The sequence below is a fragment of the Vipera ursinii genome (assembly GCF_947247035.1).
Source record: "Vipera ursinii genome assembly, chromosome: 4".
Classification (NCBI taxonomy): Eukaryota; Metazoa; Chordata; class Lepidosauria; order Squamata; family Viperidae; genus Vipera; species Vipera ursinii.
In genome coordinates, this window is record NC_139514.1 from 15335984 (window position 1) to 15351926 (window position 15943).

The window sequence follows — 15943 nt, forward strand, 5'->3', positions numbered from 1 at the left end:
ACATAAGTAACATATGTTCAGTGCTGTTGTGACTTTGAATGGTCACAGAATGGTCATTGTGAGGGGTATTGATGGTTCTTACAGTCAGAAAAATTCTCTTCATTCATAATTAATTGTCCTATCTCTAGGAGTTATAGAGAACAAATATCTGCAGTCTGTGACAGAACTTCAAGGATTTGAAAGCTGTTATCATCTCTCTCCTTAACCTTCTCTCCTTTAGGCCAAACATACCTAAGTTCCTTTCATTACTTTTCATAGAACCATCAACATGTTAATTGGTTTTCTCTGTATTCTTCCCAGTTCCTCAAGCTCTGGAACTGGACACACGGGTGATCTGACTAGCATATAGCAGAACTATCATTTCCCCTTACATCACCATTCTACCTCTGTTGATACAACTCAAGACTGCTATGGAGATTCTCAATCATCCTGTGTCATAGTTGTCCCAAAAGTGCTTTCCAAAAGGCAACCAGACATTCTTGTCTTTTTCTTCCATGAAAATGTTTTGCTTCTCATTCAAGAAGCTTCTTCAGTTCAATGAACTGATCTTCAATGAATTGAAGAAGCTTCTTGGATGACAAGCTAAACATTTTCACAGAAAAAAGCCAAGAAAGCCAGTTTCCTTTTGGAAAAGCACATAGGGGACATTAATTAGTTTGACAACTGCAGCACAATTCTGGCTGATGCTTAACCTGTGGTCTACCAGGTTACCCATAACCTTCTCACAAATACCATTTCTGAGACAAACATAATCCATTTTGTACCTGTACATCAAGTTTTTCCTATGTAAGTCCTGAACGCTACATTTTTTTCACAACTGGTTTGAATTTTTTTATTAAAGAGTTTTACAAAAACAAAGTTTTACAATATATCCCCAAATCCCCCCCACCCCAACCTGCCCACTCCCCCCCACTTCCCAGAGCTAAATACAGGATTATAGTTATAGTAATCATATTCTAAATAAAAATTATGCATAATATACAATTAACCAAATTCATAATGTGCTTTAACTCCCCTTTAACATAGCTACAAAGTACCAATAACAATATCCCACTAAAATCTACTCATAAGCTAAATGAAACTTTTTAGTCCCATATTTGTTCTGAATATAATCTATCCATCTCCTCCAAACTGAAATATATCTTTCCTGTGAATGATCTTTCAAATAAGCAGAAATCTTAGACATTTCTGCAAGATTCGAAACTTTAAACACCCATTCTTCTATAGTAGGCAAACTATCCTTCTTCCAATATTGTCCCACCAGTAACCATGCTGCTGTTATCATATTCAACATCAAATTAGTTTCTTTAACATCACAATCTACAACAATACCCAATAAAAACAATTGCGGAGAAAACTTTATCTTTCTCTTAAAAATCTTTTGAATGTTCCACCAAATTTTGATCCAAAAAGCTTTTATATTTCTACAAGTCCACCACATGTGAAAATAGGTAGCTTCTAAACTACCACATCTCCAACATTTAGACTGTAAATTAGGATACATGTTTGAATTTTGATGTAAAGGGCCCAATGGTTAATTCTATCAAGATTCTTTTAAGCCTTCTGCCAGCAAAAAACAGAACAACAACAACATCAAGAAACCCCAAAGCAGTAAATTTAGTATGGCATGGTTAATATTTTTAACAAGCCTATACTGGCTTCTAGCAATATTTCATACTAAGTGTTTGCACTGCTTGCTTATCTTTTTCTAGGATTTTGTCAGGTAGTGGCATGAGATTGACCAGTTTATAGTTTCCTGAGTCCACTTTGCCTTTTTTGAAGATAAGAAAAATATTCATTCTTCACTAATCTTCCAATACTTCCACTGTATTTAACAGAACAGTCAAAACTTCTAAGATCACATCCATCAGCTCCTTAGCCCTCTGGAATTCATTCAAAACAGCTAGGTATTCCTTCACCAATTATTTACCTATTATGACCTATTTTGTTCCATGGCCTTATGATGTGGCTTCCTAATACGTTCTAATGGTGTGATCTTAGTGCATCTCCCTCCAAAAAAACCTAAACAAAACTGCTTTAGCAAGCAAGGAGGTACAAATGTTTATTCAGAAAGCAATGAGGTGCAACTGTTTATGCAGAACCCATAAAACATTTTTTCTTAGGGTCTATTGAGAACAGCCAAATTAGTTGAGTTGTAATGTAGGGAAGGGGAAAAAAAAGGGAGGGAAATGGGTGAGACAAAGAACAGACTGAATAGATCAAGATCTGAATGTCAGTTCTGTTTTATTACAAAAGTCACAAACTTTCTCTTTGTGCATAGTTGAGATTTATTGGACCTGAATATTTAATCTAAAGTAGAACTGCTTTGAACTGTGTTCCTTGTGGAACCATTATGATTTGCTGCAAACAAAGGAATTGTCAAAAGGAAAAAAAACCCAGATAAAGAACAAGCTATGGCTTAGCTTTTTCTGCACTGGGAAGTATTAAAGTATAGCTGTTATTTGGTATCTTGAGTTCAAGTTGGCATTTTCAATGAACATATATTACTGTATAACAGACTTGTCATTTCATGGGTCTATGTATGCTTTGAAAATGATTCAGAAGAAAACATTAGATCACAAGCAAGCAAAGTAATTTTCTTGTATTCATTCAAGCAACCCTACTTTTTCACTGTTGTGAATTATTCAAGTCAACTGCTTAAAGCAGCTACATCATTTTTCACAGTCATACAGAGGACTGAAAAAAAACAGGCCTCTGTTATGAATAACTTTGCTTATGCCAGATTTGAGTACTTTAGGATAAAAGTGTTCACATTCCAGTTTTTTATATGTGAAAAAATATGAAGTAAAAGAAACAATTTCATGGAAGCCCACTCATTCATTTACCCTTAAGTTCTTAATTTATTTACTTTCATTACACTTAATATTTGTTAATATTTAATATTATATTCACTTCTCAAGAATTGTACTTAATTATCTGGAATGCCAGGTTTCATCAAGTTGATTCTCTCTTGTGCTACATAGAACTAAAAAAGGTAAATGCGTGCTAGTCGTTTCCAACTCTAGGGGTCGGTGCTCATCTCCGATAGGGACCACTACGGTAGGAAAGTAACAGCGTTCCATGAGCCTTTGGCGTCTAGTCATGCTGGCCACATGACCACGGAGATGTCCTAGGACAAGTGCTGGCTCTTCGGCTACATAGAACTAGAATTCACTAAAAGTATTTCATATGCTTATTAATGTCGTGTCATGTCAACAACAAATTCTTTTTTAAAAACATTGTTATAAAATATCTATATATGTACATAGATATTATAGCCAAAAATTTAATAATGTTGTTTTCAGTTGATGTATATTGTTAATTGTACAGATGAATAGTTCTGTAGTGCTTTCATGATAATGTATGACCTTGTTTTTCAAAGCATACAGCTAAAATACAATAAGCAGATGGTTAGGAAGTATATTAAAACTTGAATTCTTCTTCCTAGGATTGTGAAACACAAATTGCAATGGCATTAATAACATGTTAGCTGCAAGCTATTTTTAATGCACCTATGAAATGTATTATCTGGGGTGAATGTATAACATATAGACATTGAGCTCAGTTTAATTGGTCCAGCTCTAATGAATCCGACTCCAAAAATGGTACTTGGAATGAATAAGCAATGAATTCTATGCATGGTCTTTTTCCTGGTTTGGGACTTGTAATACATAATTGTAAATTCCTTTAGTTTGTATTTCAATATTGTATTTCAATATTGTGATACTGCAGCAACCATTCAAACTTGTAATTATGCTGAATGAATGGTAGTTATGACCGGTTCTAACAGCGTCTCAGACACAAGATGACCAGGGTACTTGGCATCTGGCCCAGAATTCTGACCATCAAAGCTAATCATTATTTGTGATCTTCCCTGCTGGCTTCCCACAAGCAAAATCAATGGGGAACCTGGAAGGAAGTCGTGATCACATGAGATTCTCATTTAACAACCCGCACAGTCCTTGCTTAATTATGGTAACTGAGGACTTCCAGAACTGCCATTGAACTGCAATTGTGAATTGCACTTTTATTTATTTATTTATTTTATTTTAATCCCATTTATATCCCGCCCTTCTCCGAAGACTCAGGGCGGCTTACAAGCTTAGCAGTAGCCTTCATTCTATGTATATGCCTGCTTATTAGGGCTTTCACACTTAGCAATGGTAATGCTGGTCCCAGAACAGAGGACTACCTGTAATGCATCTTTAAACAGAACTTTCAGGAATATTTTTACCTATTACCCACGAGATGATCAGCATTTCCATCCAGGAGAAGCAAGATGTTTTCATTCGAAACAGCTGCTTTGCACTATCTGTCACGGTTTCATTAGGCTTTAGTTTGATGCCATCAAATCTGTCGGCTGCATTCATGACTAGGAGCCCAAGGAAAATGGTGAAAGAGGCTGCATGTGCCACAAATTTCATAAAGGGTCCACGCATTATTCTACCCAACTGCAAAACAAGTTAAAAAAAAGAAAACTTCTTTCAGATTAGATTTAGAGGAAACAGGTAGCTAATGGGAAAAGTAACAGAAATGAGTGAGCCCAACTAGGAAAATGATGAGATATTGTAAGCCACATTGTCATAGCCAGCGACCATTATTTAGCACACAGGTAATCCTTGATGTACAACCCACAACTGAGCCCAAAATTTCTGTTGCTAAGTGAGACATTTCTTAAGTGAGTTTTGCCCCCTTTTATGACCTTCCTTACCACGGTTGTTAAGTGAATCACTGCAGTTGTTGAATTAGTAACATAGTTGTTAAGTGAATCTGGGTTCCCCATTGACTTTGTCAGAAGGATGCAAAAGGGGATCACATGACCCTGGGACACTGCAACCGCCCTAAGTATGATTCAGTTGCTAACCATTTGAATTTTGATCATGTGACCATGGGAAGGTTGCAAGGGTCATTAGTATGAAAAACGGACGTCAGTCCCTTTTTTTCAACGCTGGTAACTTCAAACTAAATGAACCGTTGTATATTGAGAACACTACCTGTATTTGGAGGGTTGAAGGGCATCGTCACCTACTACCCGATAGTTTGGTATATGCTAGATCGCAATTTCCATTTTCTACCAATCCCCATAGCCATAGGGTTCAATGGGGAGAAGTTGCTTAACTGGGATTATGGGAATTGCAAACTAACACACCTAGTGTGATGACTCCCCCAGTGCCCAGATACCTCTCCAGATATCAGCTTGGAGGAGATGTTGGTCAATGGCTCCGAGAAATGAGAGGGATTTGGCTGAAGCACAGCTGCAGCAGTACAGCCCTGGGGCTTCAGGTGGTAAAAGCACACAGCTGCAGCCAGTCAGTGATGAGGAAGAGGACCTGCCTTCTACACCTGATTCGAGAATACGTAGGGCAGAGAAAAGGCAGGAGCAACAAAGGTCAGCCCAATTACTTGTGAGGAGGCAGGCTCACCCCTTCTTGATGGGCTATACCAGAAGCTGGCTATTTAGCACAGCAGACAGATAGAGGTGATGCTGGTAACAATATGTTCATTTCCTAGCTGTGTGTTTTCTGGTTCTTGTGATTCTTGCCTTACTTTGAATTGATACTGTGCCTTGACTTGGATTGTACTTGTGAACTCTGGACTTCTCATAAGCCTGCTTCCAGGGTTTATCTTGTTTGGGAAACTTTCAAGTATCTTGTGGACTCATTGGTTATAGCTCTGTGAACTAGCATTGGTCTGCTTTTGGCTGGACCTAATTGGGATACTTCTAGGTTTTTGGTAAAGGGACTTGCTGGGGAATATTAATAAACCCATTAAACTACTGTTGTATGTGTGTGTCTGTGTGTGTGAGTGAGTGGGATAGCACATCTAGATGTATCATGATCTAAAACAGGGGTGTCAAACTTGTAACATCAAGTAATGTGTTGTGATGTATTGCAACTTTTTTCCATTGCTCTCAATGGGGTGGGCACAGTTTCGCTATGATGCATCCAGCCCACAGGCTGGCAGTTTGACACCCCTGATCTAAAACAACCAAGACAATATTATGGCACCTTAAGTACATTTACTATAGCATGCTGTTTCAGAGATGTGTGTCATCACATTTCTGAAGTACACAGTGAATGTTTCCCCCTTCGTGGGTAGGTGCAAGCAGTGTGTGGAACTGATGTATAAATTTCCCAAACCAACTAGTCACATTAAGTCCAATGCTGTGCATTCATTCCAAAGCAAGACTCACTGCATTTCATAAGATTTATGTTTGCTCAGAGGCCTACCTAAAATAGGTTTTGCATTTCTTCTGAAAAATAAACAGCTCTCTTCCATGGCCAGATGGCCACAGTTCCTAATCATTCTGATTAATGACCTTGACAAAGTTTTTGTTAAAGCTTCTAAATTAAAAGGACAGTTGAAGACTTTGATGATTAAACTACACTTTATAAATGATCAACAAAAAACACTTGGCTATGGTTTTTTAAATTGATTATATCTATATTTAAATCTGTATAAATTTGAAGGCAAAAGTAAAGCAGGGGGAATGAAGCATCAATATGGAAAGGAATTATCAGAGTAAAACAAGGTAATAGCAGAATAGTTAGAGAAGGAATAATTTGCATCACCTTTAGTAAATATCACTACATGATATTTTTTTATATATTGGATTACAGTATCCACCTTCTATCAATCACTATCGCCAGAGGATTGGATGGGAAGAAGTTTTTTAATGGGTTTATGGGAATTATAATCTAAAACACCCAGATGCGTCATGATTTAAAACAGGGGTCTTCAAACTCGGCCCTTTTATGACTCTTGGACTTCAACTCCCAGAAATCCTCAGCCAGCATGCCTGGCTGACGAATTCTAAGAGTTGAAGTCCATGAGTCATAAAAGGGCCAAGTCTGAAGATCCCTGATTTAAATAATCAAGAGAGCATTGTGGCACCTTAAGTATATTTACTGTATTGTGTTGAGATGTAAGTCATCACGTTTCTGAAGTAGACAATATGTTGCCCCTATATATCCTTCATGGGTGGGTGCAAGGAAATAAAACTGCTTTGCATGAACAGATGACAACATGAAATCAGGGAGAGCAAACCTCACAGTGGTATGTGTGGTTATAGTTAGAAATTAACTCTTTCCATTCTACAACATTTTCCCAATGTAACTCACACTGCAAAAACCCAGAAATACCCCTTAGTGCTTCATAAAGGAAAAATTATGAATATGCATTTTTTTTAAAAAAAGAAATTTAGACAGGAAATTGACCCATAGCCCCATATCTTTAACCCACTGTAGTAAATCTCAAAAAGTGCTTATTAAGAAAATCTTACAATGGGAAATTCAGTTGTGATAATCCCGTCCATGGCTGAGCTGAAATATCCTAAATTCTGCTATTAATTAGGAAACTGCTGCAAACCTACTCCTTCAAGCAGTTCAAATATATGAAAGATTGGATTAAGTATCCTCTGATCATTAAGATAGGAAGCATTGTTAATAGAAGGGATGATTGATGGCAGAAAGGTATTCCAGATTGAAATATTAGTTTCAATCATGTAAATGAAGAAATCTGCAAATGGCTCTATCCAGCTAAGATGCTATACTTCAGTAACCACAATATTTATGCTAAAATAAAGGCATTTTTTTAAATAGGAAACAGACAAATACAGACAGAGACAGACAGACAGAAAGTTTGATAATTGTTAAGGCACCAGGCTGGAAACCAGGAGCCAGCACGTTCCTCCAGGCCAATTCTGAGATTTTGCCAAGAAAACTGCAGGGACCAGTTTTTATGCCAGTGTCTGGAAGCTTGCTTTTTTATAGTCTACATCTGTTCACTCATTAGATAATCATCATTATTAGTATGAGAAATAACTCTTTCTTCTCCCCCTGTCCTGACTAATTTTATCAGCATGGGAAATGTCATTCATTTTTATTCATTTGAAACTTACACATGGAAGTTTATATAATCACAAATAGTCTAGTAGCAAAGCATAGGGATTGCACATGGAAGATCTTGGGCTGAATTCTTGGGCCTGATAATCTGAATTTTATCAGAAAGACCAATCAAAATTTAGTCATACTGACCACCTACTCTTCTGCATCTTTAGTTGATATACCGCATGAGCAAATTTGCTTGCAGTCTTTATATAAAATGTCATATCTGTTTGATTTCGAGCAATCTAAGATTGATTGTCCTTCACCAGCTCCCTTCCTTCCAATCAAAATGAGTGCCTATAAGTTAAGTCCTTTACATGTATTTAATGTGCTCAAGTATGACCAGTTCATGGCTTAAAGTAGGCATGAGTAAAATGTTCCAGATTTGAAATATTTTAACTTTGGAAGTGGGTTGCTGCAATCTCCTGATCACAATGAAAGAACTACAGATTCAAAGCAAGACCCAAGGTGTTTTTCCAAAAGGGAACTGGACTTTCTTGGTTTTTTCCTTGAAAACATTTAGCTAGAACTTAACAGTTTCCCAGTGTTGGAGTGTATGTGATTTATTTTAGTGCAGTTGATATTGATCCAAACCCCCCCCCCCCCCCCACACACACACCCCTCTGTGTTTACATCTATCTATGATCTCCAATAAATCAGACAGGAAAAACAACTAGATGAGCTAATTCTACTTTATTGTAAGACTGAGTTAACAGAATTTTTGCAAGTCTGAAGATACAAACTTCTCATTGCTACTTTTAATTGTCTAATCCATTAAGACAAATCCTTGCTAAGATTCTTTCTCTGACTGTTGAGACACTAGGGCAGGGGTAGGCAACCTTGGCTCTTTTATGACTCGTGGACTTCAACTCCCAGAATTCCTGAGCCAGCCTTGCTGGCTCAGGAATTCTGGGAGTTGAAGTCCACGAGTCATAAAAGAGCCAAGGTTGCCTAACCCTGCACTAGGGGCTCCTTGATTTTCTTCTCTGATGGCTTCCCTGGCTGCATCTGTTGCCTTCATCTCCAAGGTCATCCACACATTCCATTACATCATTTATTCTTTCCAACATGCAAACCAAGCCCCAACGTTATTAAAAAGTAAGGCCCATCTGAGCACCAACTCCTACCTTACTACATGGAGCAATCCAATAAGCCATTGAAAGGAATGGTAATCCAACAGCTACAGCAAGAACCACTAAAAACTTCACTGCCATGGTCTGTTGTCGTAAACCCGACAGATTCTCGTACCAGATTGAGAGAAGCTGCTGCTGGCAGTTTGGATGAGCAACAAACTGCAAAGAAAGAAAGAAAAAAAATCTGAAATGTTAGCCATAATCTGCCACTCACCTCAAAAGTAGGATGTTAAAAAAAATATTAAAACAGAAAAAAAACCTAAATAAACTTCACCACCACAGTCACAAAGGAAGCATGACACTTAAATTGGGGGGAAACCTCTTTATGTGCCTTATGTCTTTTTCTAAAGTAGAGAATTTTGATTAGTTAACCAGAAGACACCCTGAATTTAGTTTTCAGCAATATTGCTTTTTAAAACGATTTTCCTTCCAACAAATGTCCCCAGGTGACTACCACTACAAATAAGAGCGTAAAATGGGCCAGACTGAGTCACGTCAATGGTATATATTACTATATCCTGTTAAGATATTACTTTAATAATATCTTCGGGATTTTTGCAACATGAATCTGATGACAGGAACCATTCCCTTTTATGATATTACAGCATCTCATAAAAGAAGTACAGAAGCTATTGTTTTTGAAAATGAAAAATGAGTTTTTGGATATTTTAGTAGCCATATTTGAATACCACCTCTATGGCCAGTATCCAAGAGCATTAAAGAGTTTTACTACTCTTTTCACTTCTCTGCTTACATGAAGTTGGACCTCAAATGTTCAATCTTTATGAGACTGCAGGGAGAGGAGGAGGGGTTTCTAAAAATTTTAAAGAGAGCTTTTATTTGCTTGTTTTGGAATTTTAGAGGTGTTAATAAATATATATTGCTAAATCTACTGCAGATTTAAAACACTAATATATACATTACAATAATATATGCACCATCTTGGTATATTTATCCTGAATTTTAGCAGCTGATCTTGGTTACTATGGGGCTGCATATAATTTGCAGTCCTAATAGAAGAGAGAGTATCTGTAGCTCTGGGCTGAACTTTGGTATCCTTGGTGCTCTAGTTTCCTTGCAAATGCTTCATTACCTAACTAGATACCTAACATCTCTGCTAGTAAGTGTAGAGTTGCTCCCTGTTTATGTATATCAGCTGGCCCTGCCAGTATTGTTGAGAGTGAGGTTTTTTCCCTTGGTGGTCCCTTGATCTGGGTACTGTTTTCTGCTCAGTTGTTTGAAACTGTGATAAACTGTGAACCACCTAGAAAAACTAAATCTAAAAAAAATGCTAGGGAATTCCTGGAAGCTTGGCATTCAACAAATCAGCCATCAATAGACACAGAGATAAACCACATTTCACACAATTCAAAAGAGAGAATAAAAAAAAGCTAAGAAGGAAACAAAAAGACCAGAATAGCCCCCTTCCCTCCAGACAAATAGGGATTAACACCACACAACGCTCAAGCAGAAAACAGTACCCTAATCAAGGAACTATCACACTCTACCAACACTGGCAGAGCAAACTACTGTATATAAACAGGGAATAAACTCCATGCTCACTAGAACTGATGATGTTACCTAGTTGAGAAATGAAATGTTTGCAAGCAAACAACCAAGCTCAGAGAACACCAGATTCCACAGTTTGCAGCCTGTAGTTGCTCACATTTGGCTGAATTTGCATTGTATAGGAACAGCCATGTATTAATGAATCTCTAGGTGGTAATCAAGGATGAAAACTGAATGCAATTATCAATACTGGTTTAAAGGACAAAAAAAGACAAATGAGAGAAACATTTCATAGCCATAGATCATGTACAATCAGTTGTGGATTTGCAAAAGAAGGGAATCCACAATTAGGATTTATTATTTCTGGTATAGATTTATTACATTTTTTTGGAACTGAGAGTATATTTTAGTATGTTTACATTTAAAGTAATGATGGACTCAACTAATTATTTTAATTTTCTGGAGTTAAACATACTAGGAAATTATATATCTAATTTTTTTTTGTATGGTCCACCGAGATTTGGCAGCATGATTTTTAATGGCTGTCAAAAAGTGGGACTTGTTGATAACAGGGGATCAAAGAGTTGTGGGTAATTCCTTGAAAGCAAGGAAAGCCTACAAGAAATGCCATCAACTTAACAAGTATATTATATAGACTGATCAGCACCAATCACTGCTAATTGGTGGATATATGAATATCAAAAATTTAAATGATACAGGATGTTTGCTTTCTGATACTTTGAGACAAGGATATCACACTACTTAAGACTATTTTTGGTGTTCCATGCTAACAGTATTGAAAATTGTGAAGGGCTTAACTGAAAATCCCTCAGCCCTCTTGCTAAGAATTTCACAACTCACTTTTTTGACTTCATATTTTATAGCCCGTTTTAAGCGGCTCAGGCTTGGACGTCCGTGCTCCCCATGATTCAGTTCAACATCTCCATTGAGGATAGCTTCCACTTCTTCTGTGTTTCTGCACAAATCAAGAAGTCCAACTACAAAGTCCTTGCACTGCATTGACAATTTTTTGTAATCGTTCTTTGAAGGAAAAGAAGTTGATGAGTAAATAAACAATCTCTCCATTCCCAGTAAGACAGAGTACACGGGAACTCTCTTAGTAGGCTGTTGGAAGTACAAGGGCTCTACTACAGATTGTGTTCTACTTTTGATCTAGCTGTGGAATTTTCTGCTCCCCACTGGGTGTAGATTAGTGAATGTTATGGAAGTTTACCAATGAACAATGGGACACTGACTTCCAAGAAATTAAAGATGACTGTGAAATAATGGAGTGAAGTATTTGGTATGCAATGTTAAATATAGCAATGCAATTCTTAGGAACTATATGGCAGCCTTTGTGGGAAGTGACCAGACTGAGTGAAGGGAATCAAGACTGACTCTTGCCTGTTAGTAATTCAGATTCTTGCAGAGAGCTTAAGCTTGCAAAAAAATCTTTATACCCATTTGAACTGCCTGGATCTTTTGATTTCCCCAGCCCTTGATTTGACAGCCCTTTTGTATATGCCTTTCATGAGATGGGGCTAGGATACTTGTGGGACTGTCTCTTCCAATTGTTTCTATTCATTGCATTGCATTGGGCAGAGTGGTGTGCTTCAGGTCCCATTAGTGAAGTAACATTATTTGGTGAGTGCCTTCTCTGTCCCGTTGCCTACCTGTGGAAGTTTCTACCAAGATACAGACAGACTTGGTCCTAGTAACCTTCCAGAAGGCTGTGAAGACTTGGCTTCCCCCCCTCCCATGTCCTAGGCTAGGGTGAGGATGTGAATAGAATTTGGGCATTGGTGTGGCTGTGCTGACATGTTAGTAATGAAACTTTGGGGAGCTTCAATGTAGAGTTTTAAATTTTTTAATGGTTTTCTAAATTCTAATTTCTTTTTTCTCTTGCCACTCAGAAGTACTCTGGTAGATGGGTGGCTATATACATTTTAACAAATAAATACATGTGCCAAGACTAATAAAATATTTAACTAACATTTTTAAGCAATAGACAAAAATTCAGCATTCAGAAATAACAGGTGATTGTCAGGCAAAACTAGTATTAAGCCTCAGCTAGTAAGAAAGATCAAAGAGGCAAGAAATGCTAAAATTTCAGGAAGGTATATTTGATGTTGGGTGAAATGCAACTTCTTTTACAGTGAATTAATTAAGGCAGAATCTCTTCTAAATGCTTTTTGTCATATCTCTCAGCCGATAAGGACTGAGATGCTTCTGAAATAAACCTTCAAATATCTCATCCTCACTTTCCCCTAATCTCACACAATTAGTAGTTCATTATAAAAATGGTATAAAAGTAAAGTATAGAAAATCCTTAATAATTTTCAATTAATTTTATGATCCTTATTTATTGTTTTAATGTTTTAGAGTACATTTTAACTGAATGTCTATCAACCATCTCGAGTCACCTCAGGTAGATAGATAGATAGATAGATAGATAGATAGATAGATAGATAGATAGATAGATAGATAGATAGAGGCAGGGCTTTTTTTGTCATAGAATGCTCAGAATGGAGTTCCGGTACCTTTTTTGGATAGAACCTTGTAGTGTAGGCAAGGCGGGTTGTATGACATGTGTGAGTTCCGGCACCTTTTCCTTTTACAAAAAAAGCACTGGATAGAGGTATAGATGATAATGATATAGATAGCTGGATGGATGGATGGATGGATGGACGGACGGACAGATGGATGGATGGACAGATAGATTTTTGGCCTTCAAAACATATTTTCTATACTGCACAATTTGAAATAATGTTGGGCAGTGGTCAAGATAATAAAACATAGGTTCCATTTTGAGCAATTCTGACTACATCAAAAAGGGATTAGGTGAATGTGTTTACTAAATAGATATTTGCAGGACTTATAGGTTGATCTCATCTGCTGAGTGCTGTATGACTCCTCATGTCCATGAATCAAATCAGAGAGATGAGTAATCAGATTTTAAAAATAAAATCATTTAGTGTAAAAATCACAGATCAATTGTCTATAAGGCAAATTCATCATCCACAGAGTTTGCTGATTTTCTGAAAACTAGGAAGAAGGAATGGAAGGCTTCTGCAGATCTTACAAAAAAAACCCAATGATGCTTGTGTAAGGAAGATGGAATCTAATAAAAAATAATATGATTAAAGCATAATTGAATGATCAGGTAATGAACAATCAAGAAACAGAAGCACTGGATTTTATGGTCAATTACAAACTTAATAAGAGAAGTAAGTTATGGGTGATATATAGTAGGAAACCCAACATAGGAATATGGTTCTGCAGTTCTGTGTTTTTTTTCTCTCCCCTGCCCGGAGAATAGAAAAGGTCACTCTGATCAACACATTCTTTGGATCTGATCCAGATTTTATTGCAGTGCTATTATCAAGTTTTAGCTTGCAGGATAAAAAAACCCTATAAACTACTGTAAGCTACTTTGAACATGCTTTGCTTTTGATCTTCTGTTTTGTGAATAAAGTATAGTTGTTTTTCCTTAAATTGTGGTTCAAGTGTTTTACATAAAAGGCAGACAGAGCACATAGGCTTTAATTCAACACATTTTAATTTATGCGATAGTAAAAATGAGAGACTGTCCTGAACAGACTAAAAAATTCACTATTCTAAAAGTATGTAAGTATGTAAGCATGTAAGTTTCTCTAAGAATTACAAGGAAAGTAAGTTCATATTCTGTGATTTATGATTTTCTATGAATCATATTGTTCAATGCTCGGGTCTCAAACCTAAACTGTCAGCTTTCCAGCTGACAAGTTTAGAGTCTTTAACTATTAAGCCATCATGCCCCCAGAAAAGTATTAGTAATTAATACTAATATTAGTTTTAACTTTGCAAACCGTCTTGATATATGTGACTGAATTTCTTTTCACATCTAACTTAGAATGAATAATAATAATAATAATAATAATAATAATAATAATAATAATAATAATAATAATAATAATAATAATAATGTTGGAAGGGACCTTGGAGGTAATCTAGTCCAACCCCCTGCTCAGGCAGGAAACCCTATAACCCCATACCATTTCGGACAAATGGCTGTCCAGTCTCTTCTTAAAAGCTTCCAGTGTTGGAGCATTCACCCCTTCTGGAGGCAGGTTGTTCCACTGATTAATTGTTATAACTGTCAGGAACTTTCTCCTTAGTTCTAGGTTGCTTCTCTCCATGATTAGTTTCCATCCGTTGCTTCTTGTCTTGCCTTTGGGAGCTTTGGAGAACAGCCTGACTCCCTCTTCTTTGTAGCAACCCCTGAGGTATTGGAACATTGCTATCATGTCCCCCCTCATCCTTCTCTTCATTAAACTAGACATACCCAATTCCAGCAGCCGTTCCTTATATGTTTTAGTCTCCAGTCCCTCAAAGTCTACTTTAAGATTTTCTTAAAATCTTTTTTTATGGTTTATATGTTTTGTTATGGTAATGGCTAATGGGAAAGAATTTAAGAGATTTACTCTGTTCCAAAAGAGATTATGTAATGACAGTTCATTCATTAAAATCTTACCTTGAATTCTTTCTCAATGTTTGCAAGCACAGCCAACTCATTGCTGAGTTCTAAGGCAGTCATGACTGGGTCCTCACTTGACAAAGACAGATAAGCTGGACTTGCTAGACCTTTGTAAGCATTGATCCTGGATCTAGAATGGCTGAAAGAGTCATGCTTTTGCTTCTTGTTGCATTCACTGCATTTGCAGAAATAATCATGAGGCCTCTCAATCCGCGCTCCTTTCCTCAGCAGGATATGCACAATTTCATACTCATGGCAGTGGGCAGCGAGAATAATAGGGGTCACGTCATGGGAGAAGCGAGTTCCATCCTCATCGTAGGCATAAAAGTCATCATGTTGCAACTCCGATTGACTAGGGCTCGTGGCCAGCCTCTTCCCTTCTGCAAATGCGGGATGGTTCAAAATGGCTTCAACTATTCGGATGTAGCCTTTGCTAATGGCTAAGAGTAGCGCATCTCCAACGCGTGACAAATTTTGCCTCTTAAGTAACAGCTCTGTGATTTCCAGATGTTCATTTGCTACAGCCAGTTGTAATGCATTCTGGCCCATGTAATCCACACAGTTCACATTGAGCGAAGTACATTCCTCCAGCATTTTACGGACTACAGGGATATTGCCATATTCTGCTGCTTCCAAAAAACGCTCTTCCTCAATAGAAAGGCTGGTTGAATGATCATTAAACATATATGCTGGGCCTCGAATGGCAGATCTCCTGCCTTTCTCTCTAACTACAGTCTGTTGGCGAAAGCCATGCCGGTTCTCAGCACCTCTACTAAAAAGAAAGAGAGGATTAATGCTTTGGCCATCTTCCTTTTTTAAGGATATATTTGTCAGGTGCAAGGAACAAGGAGAGACACAAGGAGCTGAACAGAATAGTATGTTTCCTGTTACTCATCTAT

At 37.3% G+C, this 15943-nt stretch overlaps 1 protein-coding gene across 1 annotated transcript in view; it reads right to left on the reverse strand.

The window, feature by feature from the left end:
- TRPC6 (transient receptor potential cation channel subfamily C member 6) overlaps positions 1–15943 on the reverse strand; it is a 75416-nt gene that overhangs the window by 14839 nt on the left and 44634 nt on the right. The window contains exons 3-6 of the mRNA XM_083361476.1: positions 15042–15816; positions 11390–11569; positions 9014–9178; positions 4235–4451 (exon numbers count right to left, since the gene is read on the reverse strand). Coding sequence (XP_083217602.1) covers positions 4235–4451; positions 9014–9178; positions 11390–11569; positions 15042–15816 — 1337 coding nt within the window. The remainder of the gene's footprint in view (positions 1–4234; positions 4452–9013; positions 9179–11389; positions 11570–15041; positions 15817–15943) is intronic.